General features: G+C 38.5%; 2 protein-coding genes across 3 annotated transcripts in view; one reads left to right on the forward strand and one right to left on the reverse strand.

Moving 5' to 3' along the window:
- Positions 1-17,531, reverse strand: part of LOC129770177 (beta-1-syntrophin) — a 652,823-nt gene that overhangs the window by 460,070 nt on the left and 175,222 nt on the right. The gene's annotated exons all lie outside the window — the stretch shown is intronic.
- On the forward strand, positions 13,026-13,623 carry LOC129765652 (insulin-2-like). Its single transcript, XM_055766060.1, has 2 exons — positions 13,026-13,206; positions 13,274-13,623. Exons 1-2 carry the CDS (start codon positions 13,026-13,028, stop codon positions 13,564-13,566), a joined length of 474 nt encoding a protein of 157 aa, XP_055622035.1. The 3' UTR covers positions 13,567-13,623.

Raw genomic sequence — 17,531 nt, forward strand, 5'->3', positions numbered from 1 at the left:
CGAAAAATCACCCAAGGGGGGAGTTAAGAAAATTGGGGTTTTCGAAAAAAAAATTTTGATGCCAAATGTCTTAGAAGTGCATGAAACGTCGAGATCTAGTGTCATCTCGAAAAAAATGTTTTTTGTCAAAAATCAGCATTCTGGGACTTTTTTTTCGGAGCACGAAACGAAAAGTATGGTTTTGGGTGCCAATAAAAATAGTTACTCAGATTTTTCATTCAGAACTTGCTACGAAATGTTGATTTGCACGATAATATACCATATGCAAAATATTAGCTCATACGGACTTCATTTACTGGTGTCACAAACGTTAAAATTTGAGTTTTTTTGAAAACGAAAAATCACCGAATATCGAGGTTTTCAAAAAAAAAAAAAGTTTGATGCCAAATGTCTTAAAATTGAATTAATCATCGAGATTTACAGTTATCTCGGAATTTTTTTTGTCAAAAAAAATTTTTTTTGGCACTTGGTCGTCCGCCTGAAAAATCGTTTTCTGACAAAAAAAAATTTTTTTGAGATAACTGTAAATCTCGACGTGTCATGCAACTTTTTGAAATTTTAGAGTCGTTTTTTTATAAAGGAATTTCTGTCTGTCTCAATAATTCTTATGGACTCGGAAACTACTGAACCGATCAACATGAAAATTGGTATGTTGGGGGTTTTTGGGGCCGGAGAAGGTTTTCGTGATAGTTTGAGACGCCTCCCTCCCCTCTAAGGGGGGGCTGCCACACAATGAAACACAAATTTCTGCATTACTCGAGAATTAATCAAGCAACTGAAACCAAATTTGGCATGCGAAGGGTTTAGGGTGCAATAAATGTTTTTATGGTGGTTAGACTCTCAACCCCCCCTCTCTAAAAGGGGGCTTCCATACAAATGAAAGACAAATTTCAGCATAATTCGAAAACTAATGAAGCAAATGGCGCCAAATTTGTCATGCGAATGTTTTAGGGGACACGAAACGTTTTCATGGTGAATAGACACTCCTCCCCTCTCTCTGAGGGAGGGCCCCCCTACGCAATTTGGGATGTGAGAGTTTTTTGGGTATGAGAAATGATTCTATGATGGTATGACACCCCTCCCTCCTCTGGAATGGAGAGGGGGTCCGATAAAAATATTACACATATTTCAATCAAAAATATTCCAACCAAACATGACAATTGAAAATTTTCGGAAAACTATGAAGGAAAAAGGGAAAATTCGGAAAATTAAATTTCCATATGTTCTACGCACGATGACACGCACTCCTATATATTCTTCTATCTATTCCAATAAAAAAGTATCGCCGAATGTGTTGATGAGAGCAGATATCGAGGGAGGAATTATCCGATTTAGTACTGTCTTTATTCTATCATTTTTTCTGTATAAAACATTTATTCCATGTAACGGAGAAACATATTATTTGCAAGTGGTTAAAAAATCTTGAACGAGAGTTGTGTCTGAAAATATTCTTATAATGATGAGTTTTGTTAGAAATACTAGGAATTTAAAAAAAAGGTAAATACAATGGGGTCGTTTAAAAGATCAATCAATGAACAGTTCTGCGATTGGACCCATGAACTTGCTCATAGTAAGAAAACATGAATGCTTGAAGGTATTGATAACGAAAAACAAATTTTGGACGGTACGAAGTTTGCCGGGTTTCACCCTCATCTCCTTTTTTATCGCGATATATGTATTTTTATATAAACGATACCAAAATTTTTAAACAGGACGAATTTATTTACGTTGTTTAATGCCAGACGGCACTTCGTTTTTGCCTTTATGGATGAGCACAATGAATTATTGAAATTATTCTAATCACACCCATGCTCGGAATGCAAAATAACAGTCACGCTATTGTCGTCAATCCTGATAAAAACCCGATTGAAGAGCACGTGTGTAGATCCAATGCGCCACAGTTACTTTAATTATTAGGAACATCATTACTCATTAATATTTTAATATTATGTGGTTGGAGGAGACGAAACAAACAAAAGAGTGTCCTCGATGGATTCTTATGTGTGTCGTTTGATGAATTGGCGCAGTCAGGACAACGTCATTCTAGGATGCCTTGAGCTGTGTCAATAATCCATGGTAAACATATTCGCAAAGGTAGAGAGCGAACGACTGCGATTCCTATGAGACAATCAACAAAAGCGGTTCGAGGAATGATAGCGAGACGCTATCATGAGTAACACCTACACAGCCTTTGTTCAAACGACAGCACGTGTGTTCAAACAAAAGAAATGCAGTCTTTAATGGGCTCTATTACAAAATTACACGTATTTCGTCAAACATGTTGCTGAATGTATACAAGATCTATAGAAGAATCGTTAAGTTTGGACTGTTTTCTAAGTATTTAAACAACATCGAGTAATGATTTTCATCCAAATTTAAGCAATTTAAAATTATATTCGTGTCTGCTAATCTGGTACAGATTAAATTGCTCCACGAATACACGGATTACTTATTTTGAAGTTTATTTTGCGCCGAGGCAAGATTGCTACATTTCATAGCACGAATGATCAGATTTCTGAATGCAAAAGACGAATCCTGAGATTCTATCGATCCGGTCCATTTCTCTGTACATCATAGATCTCATCTCCATCTCCACATCACACTCAGGTTCGGGAAGTTGAGGAATTGCTCATAGTAAGAAAACATGAATGCTTGAAGGTATTGATAACGAAAAACAAATTTTGGACGGGACGAAGTTTGCCGGGTCAGTTAGTATGTTAATAAATATAGGCAATTCATTTAAAAAAAAAATCACACGTTAATGATAATTTTTTTTAATCAGTGTTATGAGATGAATCTGGTGACTTTCTTTCTGTTTCTAATAATGTAATCTTTTGAATTAAATTAGTAAATGCGTGTATTCAAGTTCTAACAAATTTCAGAACACAAATGCCAAATGCCTTGCCAAGTTTTTCATCTTATACGAACTTATGCGCGCTCATCAACTAAAAACTTGGCAAGGCATTTGGCATTTTGTTGAGTTTTTGAAAAGTATAACAATAATACTTTCTACTACAAATCAAGTTGGATCACGTAACACAACTAATACTGTATCTTGAAAGTTTCAAACAAGAACTTGTGTTAGTTAATGGGGGTCAATTTTGAGACCTCGTCGACCCCCAAAACTAATTTCGACCCCAAGTGGTCGATATCGACCACTTTGAGAACCCCTGCTCTATAGTCTGGAGAGAAATTCGGAAGGAAACAGTTGACAGTTCAATTTGACTGACCAAGAAAGAAAAACTTACTTATTCATTAAGGTTTTTTTAAACACTCATATAATCCAAAACTGTTCCCTGATTGCCTGCTACTATTTCCTCTCGAATATAAATTGCCATGTTGCCGCCAAGATACGCTCGGATGGACCAACTGCAACTGCAGTTCGAAAAGCACAAACAAAATTAAGGGGGAGAACCAAACATAAAATACATACACACAGGAAAAGCGTACTGCAAACTGTTATCGGACCAGTCTATTTTTCTCAATCGCTAACACACATTTGGTCGCCCCTCGCCACACCGGAAGTCGTCGTGATCAGCCGAGCGGAATAATAGCCGCCAGAGGTTTTGTTCCCAGAAAAAAGACAACAGCATAGCAAAGGGAGAGAGGAGAGAACAAAAAAAAACCTGCCACCGTCGGTTGTTCTGTCCGATAAGGCCCTGGGATGTCTCGAACTAAACAAGCGAATGGTCTTCTCAACAAAACGTATAATCTATTGCCTCCTTGCCTCCTTGCTTCTCCTAGTGTGTGCCGAGGTATAGAGTTGTCAGACACACCGACAGATGGGAGGTAAACATATTATTACCAATTCCTACATGTGAGTACACAAACATCTGCGGACCTTGCAAATATTGGTTTACCCTAATGAATGTGTTTGTCTGGCTTACCGATAGAATACCAAGTGAGACAACAGCAGCAACCGGGGATGTGGAAAATCAGCACCACCACCGTCCAGCAGCAATGGATGTGACTCATTCATGTTGCGTCATAAAACCTGCTCCAACATTCCCTTTACCACCCACCACTACAAAACGTATGTGTGTACACACACATGGCACACATTCTGCAGTGAAATGTTTTTCGCATCATTTTCATATGCACACAATTTTCTACTCCCTCGAACTCCCTGCGCCCAGCCCAGTTAGCCCTCATGGGGCTCCTGGTTTCGATCTGTTACATCAATTAAGATGTTCATTGACCATAAAAATTGCCTCATGATGATGCTGATCGTCATCATCATCGGCATCACTATTATCATCATAAAATCAAGATTAGTGAGCCCCATAATGTACTCCGTACTTGGGTCGGGTTGGGTTGGGTGTGATGCAAACAATAAATAAATCAACAAATGTAGTGCTTCCCATCTCCCATCTCTTGTGGTAGGAAATTCGTGTTGCTCTTTTTATTTGTGTTGGAATGCAATCATAATCAAAGCATAATGTGACTAATTTCGTTCCGGCTGGATTAGGCCTCTGATTGGATTATTGCCTGAGATTGGGAAGTAAGAAAGTAATTTAGAGCGGATTGTTTGAGTCGCTTGTTGTGGTGCGCACCCTGGAAGTTGAGCAGAATTGCAGCATAATGACGATACGAGAAAATTTTCTAAGAAAAAAAAAATCCAAGAATGTTTCTGTTTCGAGTTTTGTGTTTCTTTCATTTCTGCTGTCGTTTCCTTTCGATCTCGAAAGCAAAAGCTTTCATCGGCGATTGTAGTGATCCCCGTTCGATTAATCGATTAATCGAACGCTTCCTACAAAAATCGATTATTAATCGAACGAATACTGTGCAACCAATAATCGAAGCGAGCGAATAATTTGCGTCGATTAATCGATCCAAATTCAGAGAAAAAACGCCGGCACGGCCTCTGCAATTTTAATTGATTTAGAGGCGTTTGAATTATCTTGAATTTACAATGCAGTGGCCTTATTATGCATATGGACGTTTGCTTTGTCGTTCATAACTGTGTTTCACCAACTTTTTAGTTCAGAAAGTTTTTTTGGATAGCAGTATAAAATTTAATGTGATTGAAAAAAAAAGAATTCTATGGGCAGTAAATAAGAAACAGTATTTTTTTTACTTTTTTTAACCATTTGATTCACTCTCTCCTTTTTGATACAACAGGATAACTCAGATAAGAAAAAAAAATGAATATTAATCGTACTTTCTCCGGAATCCTTTGTGCTCGTGCTGATATTTCGTTTAAAATAGTTTGTTCAATTTGTTAGTTGTATTTTTAATGCGCGTTTGATGGTGCGCTTCGATTCTGGACATTCTTGTTATAATGGCGACCTCTTTGAGAAAATTCGTCCCGAACCATCAATTTTCTATCTCCAAAGATGCGTGTCGGAAAATAGCTAAAGGGTGTGTCACATCAAATTGCATCACGGAAAAAACGCTGTAGAAATTTAATTTTTAGGAATTATATCTTCAGCTTTCGCTTATAATCAGATAAGAGTGTATAGATCACGTTTTCGTAAATTTGGAAAAATGTCGTCGAACGAAAAAGAGCGTCGTGAATTAATCCTGTGCACTCATTTCGAGAATCCGGAGTTGTCACATCGAGACATCGGTAAGATGCTGGGAATCGTCCAATCCACGTACAGCAGAGTACTAAAACGATACTTCGAGAACCTATCCATCGACCGGAAGGTGAAGAACGGCAAAAATGGATGCTCCGTCAGTGAAAAAGATCACAAGCGCGTAGTTAAGCAGTTTAGACGTGATCCGAGAAGTTCGGTCCGGGATGTCGCCAATAAGCTGAATTTGTCAAGTTCATTCGTCCAGCGGACCAAGCAGCGGGAGGGCCTGCGTACATACAAGGTTCAGAAGGCTCCTAACCGCGACGAAAGGCAAAACATGGTGGGGAAGACGCGAGCCCGGAAGCTGTACACCGAAATGATGAGGAAGCCGCATTGCCTGGTAATGGACGACGAAACCTACGTCAAAGCGGACTTTCGTCAGCTGCCGGGCCTGTTGTTCTTCTCCGCAGAGGACAAATTCAGCGTTCCGGAGGAGATTTGCAAGCAGAAACTATCCAAGTTTGCCAAAAAGTACATGGTGTGGCAAGCGATCTGCTCTTGCGGAAAGCGGAGCGCCCCCTTCGTGATTACCGGCACGGTAAACGGGCAGGTTTACCTTAAGGAGTGCCTACAGAAGCGCTTACTACCACTATTGAAGCAGCACGAGGACCCGACCATCTTCTGGCCGGATCTCGCTTCGTGCCACTATTCAAAGGACGTGTTGGAGTGGTACGAAGCCAACGGGGTCACCTTCGTGCCAAAGGAAATGAACACGCCCAACGCGCCGGAGCTTCGCCCAATAGAGAAATATTGGGCGATTATGAAGCAGGCCCTCCGGAAGAACCCAAAAGTTGTCAAATCGGAGGCGGACTTCAAGAGAAAATGGGTTTCTGTTCAAAAAAAACTACAACCCGACGTTGTACAGAACCTTATGGACGGGGTAAAGAGGAAGGTGCGAGCATACGGGCTTGGGCGCGAAGTATGAATAAAAAGAAAATGCCAAAAGTTGTTTAATAGTTTTTATTTTACTGTCTAAAATTTTCAAAAGGATCGGTCTACTGGGCGAATTTCTACAGCGTTTTTTCCGTGATACAATTTGATGTGACACACCCTTTAATCCCATCAGGTTCATTATTTCAGGTGATCTCCTATGATGAAAAGAAATTCAACCTGGGGAGAATTGCTTCATATCGGAAGGACGTACGGAAAGAGTAACAAAGTTTTTCAAACCGTAACTTCGGAGACGGAAGTTTGATGACTTGGGAAAAATTTTCTCCTGAAGGCCTGGTACAGAGAGTCCGTTAATCAACATGAATGAACAATCAGGAGTGCAGAGAAGTACTTCTTGGTCATTTACTGCTGTTTTTGCATCAAAATCACCGTGATAATTGGATAATCCGATAGGATAACGCACCAGAACTTTAGAATCTGGATTGACCAGTTTGTTTATCAGATCTAACCCCAATCGAGAACTGACGGAGAGTGATCGTACGAATAGTAATGTAGTAAACAAGGAGTATGAATGCTTTGAAGATCTCAATCAAGCAGTATCGTATGCGTGCAACGAGATACAAACTACAACAGCTTGGACGAAATCACGTCAAATAGGTTATTTGAACTGACTGGAGACTAAATGTGATTCACGAATAGAAACTGGCTGTAATTCATGGGAAATTGATTTTAATTTTGTAATGAAGTGATAAAATGGATGATTCTAACAGCTTTAGTGTCGGAAGATGATCCGTTTTTCTATTTCATAATGAATAATAGAATGCATATTGCAGTTGAACATTACTGAAGTTTCTAAATTGTGTAGATCAACCGACTATTTGGCATGGTATTACTATATCATCCACTGATTATAGTAACTCAGCGATTTATTCATCCTGGTGGAATGAATGATCTTCTACTATCAATAGGAATAGCTGGATCGCTCCCAGTTTATGTCTACATGAATATCTAATATATAGAATAAGACGAAACGATACTTTAATTATAAAAACCAGGACTTTTCAACCATCTGGTCCATAAAGCTACAACAACAATCTTTTTCCACATGCGAATTCGTCAGAACAGCTGCAAAAGAATAACGATGTTCAAAACCAGAACACCAACTCTGACGACTTGTGGGTGATTCAAGATTCAATTGTGGCTGAAAGCAATCACCTGCATGGAAATGACCGAGCTGGAGAAACCGGACATTTGAAAACGTTTTCGCACATTTGTGCAGAACTGTGCAATGTATATCATAAATATAAATAATATACAGAATAAATGTCCAATTACAGGTCACGATCGTCTCTAAAACGACATTGAGTATGCCTCGGTATATCGAATTAGAGGTAACTTACTGTATTTCAATTTTAATTGAAATTGTTTCGGGAAGAGTTTGTTGCACGATGCAAAGCTCGTTTTCGTGTTTAAAGCTCATGAAGAGATGTAACAAACACGTTGGTAAACTAAACAATAATCAAAGTACCTCAAGTAACTAAAATAATCACAAATACAATTAATAACGGCAACAAATTTATAGCAAATCAGTAAAATTAGTCTAACTAATTATTTCTCTCAGTGTGGCGATTAATCGATCAATCGAATATTTGGGACGATTAATCGTATCGAATAAGGGGCTGTCCACATACCACGTGGACAGCAGAAGCATGATTTTAGACACCTCCACCCCCTCCGTGGACAAGCGTGGACATTCCTTATACCCCTCCCCCTGTTGTCCACGTGGACATTCCTCCGGTTTTGAGAAAAAAATCAAGCAATTTTTTATTTTTTTCGCCTAAATTTCACTTCAAATTTGCTTCTATTTTCTGTTCCATATTTTTATTAATAAAATTATAGCCTTACCAATGGTAACGATTTGTCTTGAAATCTTCAATTTTTTTCAACATTATCCGAGAGCTCATTATTTTCTTCCGAATTCCATTTACGTTATCTCCATATCCATTTTCCATTTTAAAATATCGATTGTGAACTCATTCTCGAGTATTTTTATTAAAACTGGCTGGCTGTTTGAGTTTTCAAAAAATCAGACAATGAAATCAAGCACTTTGTTTGAAAACAGAATTTTCTCGTCTAAACATCAATGGCTTTCGCTTTTACAGGTTCGTTAGTGTCTGATGGCTATATTGAACCTAGTAAAAACAAAACATCTGCAGTATCATCATGATCGATGACTCCGTTGACCTACAACCCTGAATTGTTAAATCATGCTAAATATTGTCCTGAAAAATTCGTGCCGATTCTAAGGAAAAAACCAAAAGCATATTTTTGTAGACATACATACTTTTCGATCATAGATGCATCGTTTTTTCCTGAATATTTCAGCATCCTTCATGCAACTTGAGAATTCCATTATCCCGGAACTTATGCTATGCAGTAAGTTGAGGTTCTTACAAGAATCTTAATAGTTAATATTCTGAAGATGCAATATCTGGTGAGTAAGGCGGGTGAAGTTTTGGAAGTGCCCTAGAAGCGTTCTGGATCGTTGATTTTAATACGTTAAGCTGCTAGCAGCTTTTTGTTGGAATTCATCGAAACTAGTTGCTTGGTAGAAGATCATGATACAGATTTTCTTCCAGTCCTACCAGACCCAGCCATAACTTTCTTCTAGCGAAAACCTGCTTCGGAGTTCCACTCACTTGCTAAGATTTTTTTTTACTCAACATTATTGTGAATGATTTGCCCTTCACAATTCGCTACAGATATGTATTTTCGTCGCGTTTATGAAACGAATCGCAGATTGAGATAGGTCCCTTCAAGTGTTTTTCGGTGAAATAAACCCCTATTCCAAAATCCGGTCGGATTTGAAATTAGCACAATATTGCGTCCTTTAAGAATGTATTCTAGTCTAGAAACTTGAAAAAAATCATTTTTTTCTTCATATTTCTCTAATTCATACATTTAAGAATATACCATAGAAGAGACTTTTCGAAAATCTCATTATTTACCAAGTTATAGCCATTTTAGTGATGCAATATCTTATTTAGCGTTTTTCACGAAACATGTTTTTTCAAACTGGCTTACACGATATCTCAAGTTCTACTTATACGATCTATGTTTTTATGAATACAATCTGTATGCATCTCTCTAACGCATGAACCTATAAAAAATCATAATTTCGTAACTTTACTATTTAAAAAAAAAAAACAAGAAACTTGAAAAAATGTTTTAAGTTTGTAAAAAAACATGCAATTTTGTCAAAAAACACGTTTTTTACTTGTCCGAGGTTCATGCGATAGTGGTATCTTTACTGATTCAGAATCTGTTCGATTTGTTTGTGCCAGATAACCAGAAGGGCTGGAATCGTGTACTTGATCAGCTTCTAATTATGGATATATTTTTTTCCGTTCAATTTTTGTTTTATTGTTGAATGATAGATAAACAAATAGTGATATAATGGATGGTAAAAATATTCTATGTTTTACTTTTTCGGAACTCGAAGAAACGTCCGAAATTCGTGTCTCTATCCTCCTTAATCTGATCGAGTCAAATCCTATCGGATTGTGCGAATGTTGCAACATTGAAATGCAGAATGCAAAAGTTTATTTCGTTCGGATTCCGATGTGTCAAATCCTATCAGGTTCCGTAATATGTCCATGCATTGTAGCGTTTTTCGTGATGTTTAGTCTCTCATGAACGGTGATTTTCAACATCTGTAGCGAATCTACTAATTCATGTGCATCAAGGATTAATCTTTTCTTTTAATTAATCAGCAGTAGCAGCAAGAACTTTCCAGACAACTCAAAAGAAGCGTATTATAAAAATTACAAGACATCAATGAAGAACAACATCATTGCAAAGAAATAGATCTCCAGAGAAACGGCCCATACACTCATGGAGGAATTTGTTGTTCGTTTCAATGTTTAGAAATCCTTGAGAGTTCTCGAAAAAAAAGCCAAACAGTTTCGTCATCAAGAGCAAAAGCTGAATTCAACCCGCACTTAAGTCGTGATTTTTAGTACTACAAAAAATCCAACATTCTTTGCGTTATTGGGTGTCTTTATCCTGACGGATTTAAGGGCCCTATGACCGATTGGAATACATTGATGGATCCAAGTTCATGTGCGTTACCTTCAGAATATACATATGGATGTTTGACCGAGCAGCACTCTCAAGCAGTTCAGTCTTTTTGTTGATGAATACTGAGCACTCAGGGCGGGCGCAAATTTCAAAAAATCGTGTAAATACAAAACAGATCTCATTCAATTTTGACTATTAATTTGAATGTTTTACCTGACAAAATTACTTAACGTATCCACGTGGGCATTATCAAAACCCCCTCCCCCCTCACCGAGGACAAGCGTGGACATTTTCGTAACACCTACCCCCCCACCCCCCTAAAGTTGTCCACGTGGTATGTGGACAGCCCCTAACGAACAGCGGAAAATATTCGATTTGCTGATGAACGATTAATTTCAAAAATCGGGGATCACTAGGCGATTGGAATTGCTTAAATGAGCTATATTCATTATAATCGTCAAATGTATTTTCCTGGACCGTTTGAAATAAAGTTATTTTTAACACTTTCGTCGCCCCGCCACCCAGATATGGATCCTCGTTCAAATTGAATAGGATTTTTAGAAGGAATTTGAAAGGATAGGCACCTAAATGTAATTATAGGATGTGTAGAAAAATAAAAAATAAAATCATAATCATATTATTATAATGTTTGTACTATAATTTTTATTAATATACTAGCCGACCCGGAAAACTTCGTCTCGCCCAAAATTAATTTTCTTTATCACATCCACGTTTTCCTTCCACTTTCGAACTAAGATCAATTACGTTAGCTCAAACATCAAATGGACTAATAACGCTTGTCAATATGCAATTGTAGAACAAATGCTAACTGAATTTTTCGAACTTTTCAATTTTTTTTCACAGTTTTCCGAAAATTTTCAATTGTCATGTTTGGTTGAAATATATGTAATATTTTTATGGGACCACCTCTCAATTCCAGAGGAAGGAGGGGTGTCATACGATCATAGAAACATTTCTCGTACCCAAAAACCTTCACATCCCAAATTTGGCTCAATTGGCAAACTTCTGAATATCTAGAGAAATAATCAAGCAAATTATTTCTCGAGATATGCAGAAGTTTGTATTTTATTTGTATGGCAGGCACAGAGAGAAAGAGAGAAAGGGGAGGAATGTCTATTCACCATAGAAACATTTCGTGCACCCTAAAACCTTCACATGCCAAATTTTGCACCATTTACTTGATTAGTTTTCGAGTTATACAGAAATTTGTGTTTCATTTGTATGGCAGCCTCCCCTTATAGAGGGAGAGGAGTGTCTAACTACCACAAAAACATTCATTGCACCCTAAAACCTTCACATGCCAACTCTGGTTTCGTTTGCTTGACTAATTTCCAAGTAGTGCAGAAATTTGTGTTTCATTTGTATGGCAGCCCCCCTTAGAGAGGGGGAGGAGTGTTTAACTACCATAGAAACATTTATTGTTCCCTAAAATCTCCATATGCGAAATCTAGTTTCGTTTGTTTGATTAATTGCCGAGTAATGCAGAAATATGTGTTTCATTTGTATGGCAGCCTCCTCCTAGAGAGGAGGGAGAGGTCTCGAACTATCATAAGAACCTTCCCCGACCCCAAAAACCCCTACATACCAACTTTCCTGTCGATCGGTTTAGTAGTTCCCGAGTTCATAAGAATCAGACAGACAGAAAGACAGAAAGACAGACAGACATCACTCCATTATTATATATCTATATATATAAAAATGGAGTGATGTCTGTCTGTCTGTCTGATTCTTATAGACTCGGAAACTACTGAACCGATCGACATGAAAATTGTTATGTAGGGGTTTTTGGGGCCGGGGAAGGTTTTCGTGATATTTTGAGACCCCTCCCCCCTCTCTAAGGGGGGTCTGCCAAACAAATGAAACACAATTTTCTGCATTACTCGGAAATTTACCAAGCAAACGAAACCAAAATTGGCATGTGAAAGTTTTTGGGTGCAATAAATGTTTCTATGATGGTTAGACAGTCCTTCCCCCACTCAAAGGGGGGGCTGCCATACAAATGAAACACAAATTTCTGCATTACTCAAGAATTAATCAAGCAAATGAAACCAAATTTGGCATGTGGAGGTTTTAGGATGCAATAAATGTTTCTATGGTGTTAAGATACTCCTTCCCCCTCTCTTAGAGGGGGCTGCCGTACAAATGAAACACAAATTTTTGCATTACCCGAGAAATAATCAAGCAAATTAAACCAAATTAGGCATATGGAAACTTTAGGGTGCAATGAATATTTCTATGGTGGTTAGATACCCCTCCCCCCTCTCTTAGGGGTGGCTACCATACAAATAAAAAAAAATTTCTGCATTACTCGAGAATTAATCAAGTAAATGGGCGGGACGAAGTTTGCCGGGTTAGCTAGTTCCATATAAAATGGAACGCAAAACGATCACAAGCGTTCACTTGTGACTATTCGACGTTGTACCAAGCGTTTCCAGAATTTCAGTGTGTCCCAGAATGAATCTGTTCGCGACCAGCCACCACGGGTTGATGCTCACCGTTGTGAGTGTAGTGATTATTCTCTGCAGCGCTCCGCATCCAACCGACGCTCAGCGGCATAGGCTTTGTGGAAATGCTCTGAGGCAGAGTTTACAAATGCTATGCCTGGAATATCCTTCCTATCACCAACGAGCCACAAGTAGAATGAACCAGTAGCAAACGTTCTGTTTCCATTTCCATATGATTTATTTTTTGGTATTTTCCAGGATCTGAAAGCGATGTGACCGATGTGGACAGAGATTGGCCCCAGCTCGACCAGAGTGATGTGGATAAATTCAATTTCATCGAGCAACTCAAACGGAAGCCCAACTGGATGAATATACTTTTCGCGAAGCATCGAGTCTCGGTGGATGGGGATCTCGATGATAATACCGAATGGGAGAATATTATTCCGAACCGTTTCATGCCGGTCAAACGTGGCATTGTGGATGAATGCTGCTATCAGTCCTGTACGATCGAGCAAATGAAAGCTTACTGTCTTAAGGTTGCGCGGAAATAATCAATGACAATGGATTCACCTTGATGCAAAAATATAGACGCTTATCCATATATAGAACGAATATTTTGTTGTTTTGATGTTGCATGACAAGAAAATCAAAATAGACAATTAGACGAGGATATGAGTTTTCATTTATGGATTTAATTGATTTTTCACTGTACAACCATCAGCTCGGAGATGGAAAAACTGTTATATAAGCTTCTACATGCAGTAGCTATAGTCGAAGTACTTATATTAGTAAAAAATAATATTTAGCATTGTTTCCAACTTTTCTCGACATTTAATTTTTAAATTGCTCTGAATTGATGAGCGTGATTGAGTAAAAAGTGGTTAGATCTGTGCCTAGAGGTACGGACGGAAACTTGAAGTAGGACTTTGAGGATAATTGCTTTTGAATTAAGTTTTTGTACATGTTCACTCCAAAACTCCGAATGGTGGCCCTAGAAAAACCTCTTGTTATATGAACTGAACAGAACTTCAAACAAGTTGTACGAAAAATTAGATAAATATTTCAACATTAACACGAAAAACTCAACATTCTCTGGTTTTATTGTATCGATGTTCATAAATGTACATAAGACTCCTTATTGATAGAATTCGAATCTCTCTCGATGGGACGAAAATTCGGACGATTTGGTGGATTGATTATTTTTTCAATGAAATCGATCTTGTTTTCCTTATACCGTTTGACGACATCCCAGCTGTAATGGCAGCTTGCCATGTCAGGCCAGAACTTCACTGGACCTTTGTGTGATCGATTGAATGGCAAAATCCTGTTCTGAAGACACTCCTCCTTGTAAACTTTTCCATTCATTTTTGTCCCAGTGATGAAAACCTTTGTCTTTTCTCCACAACTATGGATCCCTTACAAAATTACTTACTTACTTACGTGCAAATTTATCTGCGTAAACAAATTTGAACCTATTCGCAATACCCGTTTTACGCTTTTTTCCTTTATTTATTTAATTAGGCTCAAGTGGAAAAAGAGCCACCATCAAGCAATACATTTTAAAACTATTTAAATATATTATAACTACATAATCATTAACTTAAGACGCTTTACGCTTGGCAAGGTAAAATTTGTTACCGACTGTTTGTCCGAAATCCATTTTTACGTATATTTCATAGTTCATCCTTTGTACTTGGTCAACACTTGCTCGTACAGTATCCTTGCACGGGTTTTAGCAACCAGGTATGTACGTCCTGTTGGGGTGTTTGCTGAGATGATACGACCGCAAGCCATAGAACCACTATATCGGCTTAGCATGGAGTGGATGTATATTTATCTTACTATTGGCTGGTTTGACTTGGGTTTGAATTTATGTAAGTCTATGATACTCAGACATAAGTTTGAGAACGAATTAATAAATGACGGCATTTTATCCTTTTAAAAGAAATTACAGGCAAACCTTTTTTGTGCGGGGGATAGGGACCGCATAAGGAAGTGTTTTTGTCCAAATCCCGACACAAAATATACCATTTTTAACACAATAAAAGATTGTAGCTGCATGGAACTTCTGATATTTCGATTTGGTTACAGTGGATAGACATGAAAAACATAAATGACTACAATTGATATGTCTTTCACATGTGTATGGCCCATGACCTTCTTTTTAGTATGTATAGCTATAAATTTGTGAATTCCGGTTTCATACTTATACAGTGGTAGACATTCGTTTAGTCGCACCCTTTTTTTCCTCAATATTTTTAAAAATAAGTCAATTCGTTGTACAGTTCTGCTCATAAAAGACGATTATTTTTTATTTTCACCTAATTCATTCTAAAAAAAGTATGAATTAATTTTTTGTTTTCTAAGTAAGTCAAATATGTGAAATAAGGGTGGACATTCGTTTAGCCGCATTCTAAAATTTCAATAAATGAAAATTTGTGCGGCAAATTTCGAGTCCAATCGGTAGCTAATATTTAGTATGTCCACCTCTATTTCGGATCACTTTGAAAACTCTATTTGACATCGAGTCAGACAGCTTTGAAAGTGTTGCCATATTGATTATAGCCCAACATTCCTGAATTACTGCCTTGTGACTGTAAATGTTGTCAAATTGTCATCCGTTTGCATAGACCATCTCGGCCAAGATTCTCCATAGGTTCTCCATGGGATTGCAATCGACTGCCAGCAGGTCATTCAAGAAGCGGAATGACCGTCTCGGCAAACCATGCCTTCGATTGCTTGAAACGTGGATCTATGCATAATCCTGCTGAAAAAACCACATCCTCGGTAGCGTTATTCTCAATATGGCCAATCAAAACGTAATCTAGTTTCCTCCAGTAATTGAAGATACTTTTCAGAGTTCATTCGGGTGAAAATGAAACAAATGAGAAGCTTGCTGTGATAGGAAACGGCTCCCCACACTGTCAAACTTCCGCCCCCAAAGTTTCGCTTCGATCTCACGACATGCCGTTGACTTACATTGTACCAATAGCAACTGTAACAGTCCGGACCATCCAAATTGAACTGTTTCGCCGGAAACTACAACCTTTTTCCATTCTAGTATATAATATAGAAGATAGTACGGATGGTTTGTACAGTTTTTTGCGAAACCCATATAATATGGCTTTGGCATATGTTACTGTTGTCAATTCATGTTCAAAGAAAAATACTGCTAGATCATGTAAAAGTTATCTACAAACTTAGTTTGATCTTCATTTAAATATTTTATCACAAGTTGGGCCTTGCAAGAAACTCTAAAACGTCGCGTTGGGCGACGAACGTGTTAGAGAGGCATAGGAGGGCATATTTAGCAGTTACGCTTACCGCTTCACCACAGGTGTCGGTAACTGGTTACTCATGATGCCCTACTGCAGAACCTTTAACCTCGTCGTTTTCATTAGTTTCAGTGAGTACGTTTCGAATACAACAACGAAACTTCTATTTCAATATAAGCTTAAATATTATTTAAATGAATGAACGTGAAGCGAAAGTAGCCTGCACAAGAGAGAAGCGATATTTTATTTTTTGAATCAGCGTGAATAAGGTGCAACTTGAAATGCAGTAGTTTGATTAATGAGCGTCGATTTTTGAATGAGAGTGAATTTTTGAGGCACTGAGGCCCATACATCGTAGTGATTTACCTAACCTAATTTCAACAGATGTTCATGAACAGAGATTTTGTGAACATCATGATAAAAATTCCGGATATAGATTAGTTAAACCCTTGTTCCACGAAACAACATAATGGGAACTAAAAAAGATATGTACATTTGAAAATTTTCCAAGCACCATAACCCACCTTTATGGTGCTTGTCGATCGAGACTCGCTCGCTCGCAAAATCGATGAACTTTTTCTTACGTTGCAACATTTTCACGTGGTCCACCCTTCCAGCTTTCAGCAACAGCAGCAGCAGCAGAAAAAAGGTCGAATTCCAGGATGGAAGTTAGCACACAATACCCGCCACAAAGGCCGACAACCACGACGGGTGGCATTTTTGTTTCCCGTGTGCATGTCAGCTTCGTTCGGGATGATGAGAATGACGATGATCAGCATCAGCACCAGTGACAGAATCCAACATGAAACTCGTCAGCCTCGGCACGGGTGCCGTTGTGTGGGAGTACACACACCTTGTATCTTGTACGTGCGTGGACGTGTGCGATAGATACCGAGGGGGGGCGTGAGAGACACACGTTCGGTCGATACGGTTCGATACGATACGCCAGAGGCAACTCAGAAATTTGGTCACGGAAAGTGTTCCGATAAACGCTAGAATACACATTTGATTGAGCAATTACGTCGACGTTCCGTGAAGCGATCGACCGGCTGCGTGGGAAATTGCACAGCGCATAGCGGACCTTTCTCACGTGTGTGTGTGTGTGTGTGTGTGTGTATTCGAAGTTTGGATTAGTTGAATGATTTACGGGCCGCTGGCCTCGGAAAGTTAGGTCAGGTCCGGCAACTGTGGCGGGAATTTGCAAAATTAGGGTTGTTATGGTCCACATTACGACGACATGT

The sequence above is a fragment of the Toxorhynchites rutilus genome, chromosome 2, assembly GCF_029784135.1.
Source record: "Toxorhynchites rutilus septentrionalis strain SRP chromosome 2, ASM2978413v1, whole genome shotgun sequence".
Taxonomy (NCBI): Eukaryota; Metazoa; Arthropoda; class Insecta; order Diptera; family Culicidae; genus Toxorhynchites; species Toxorhynchites rutilus.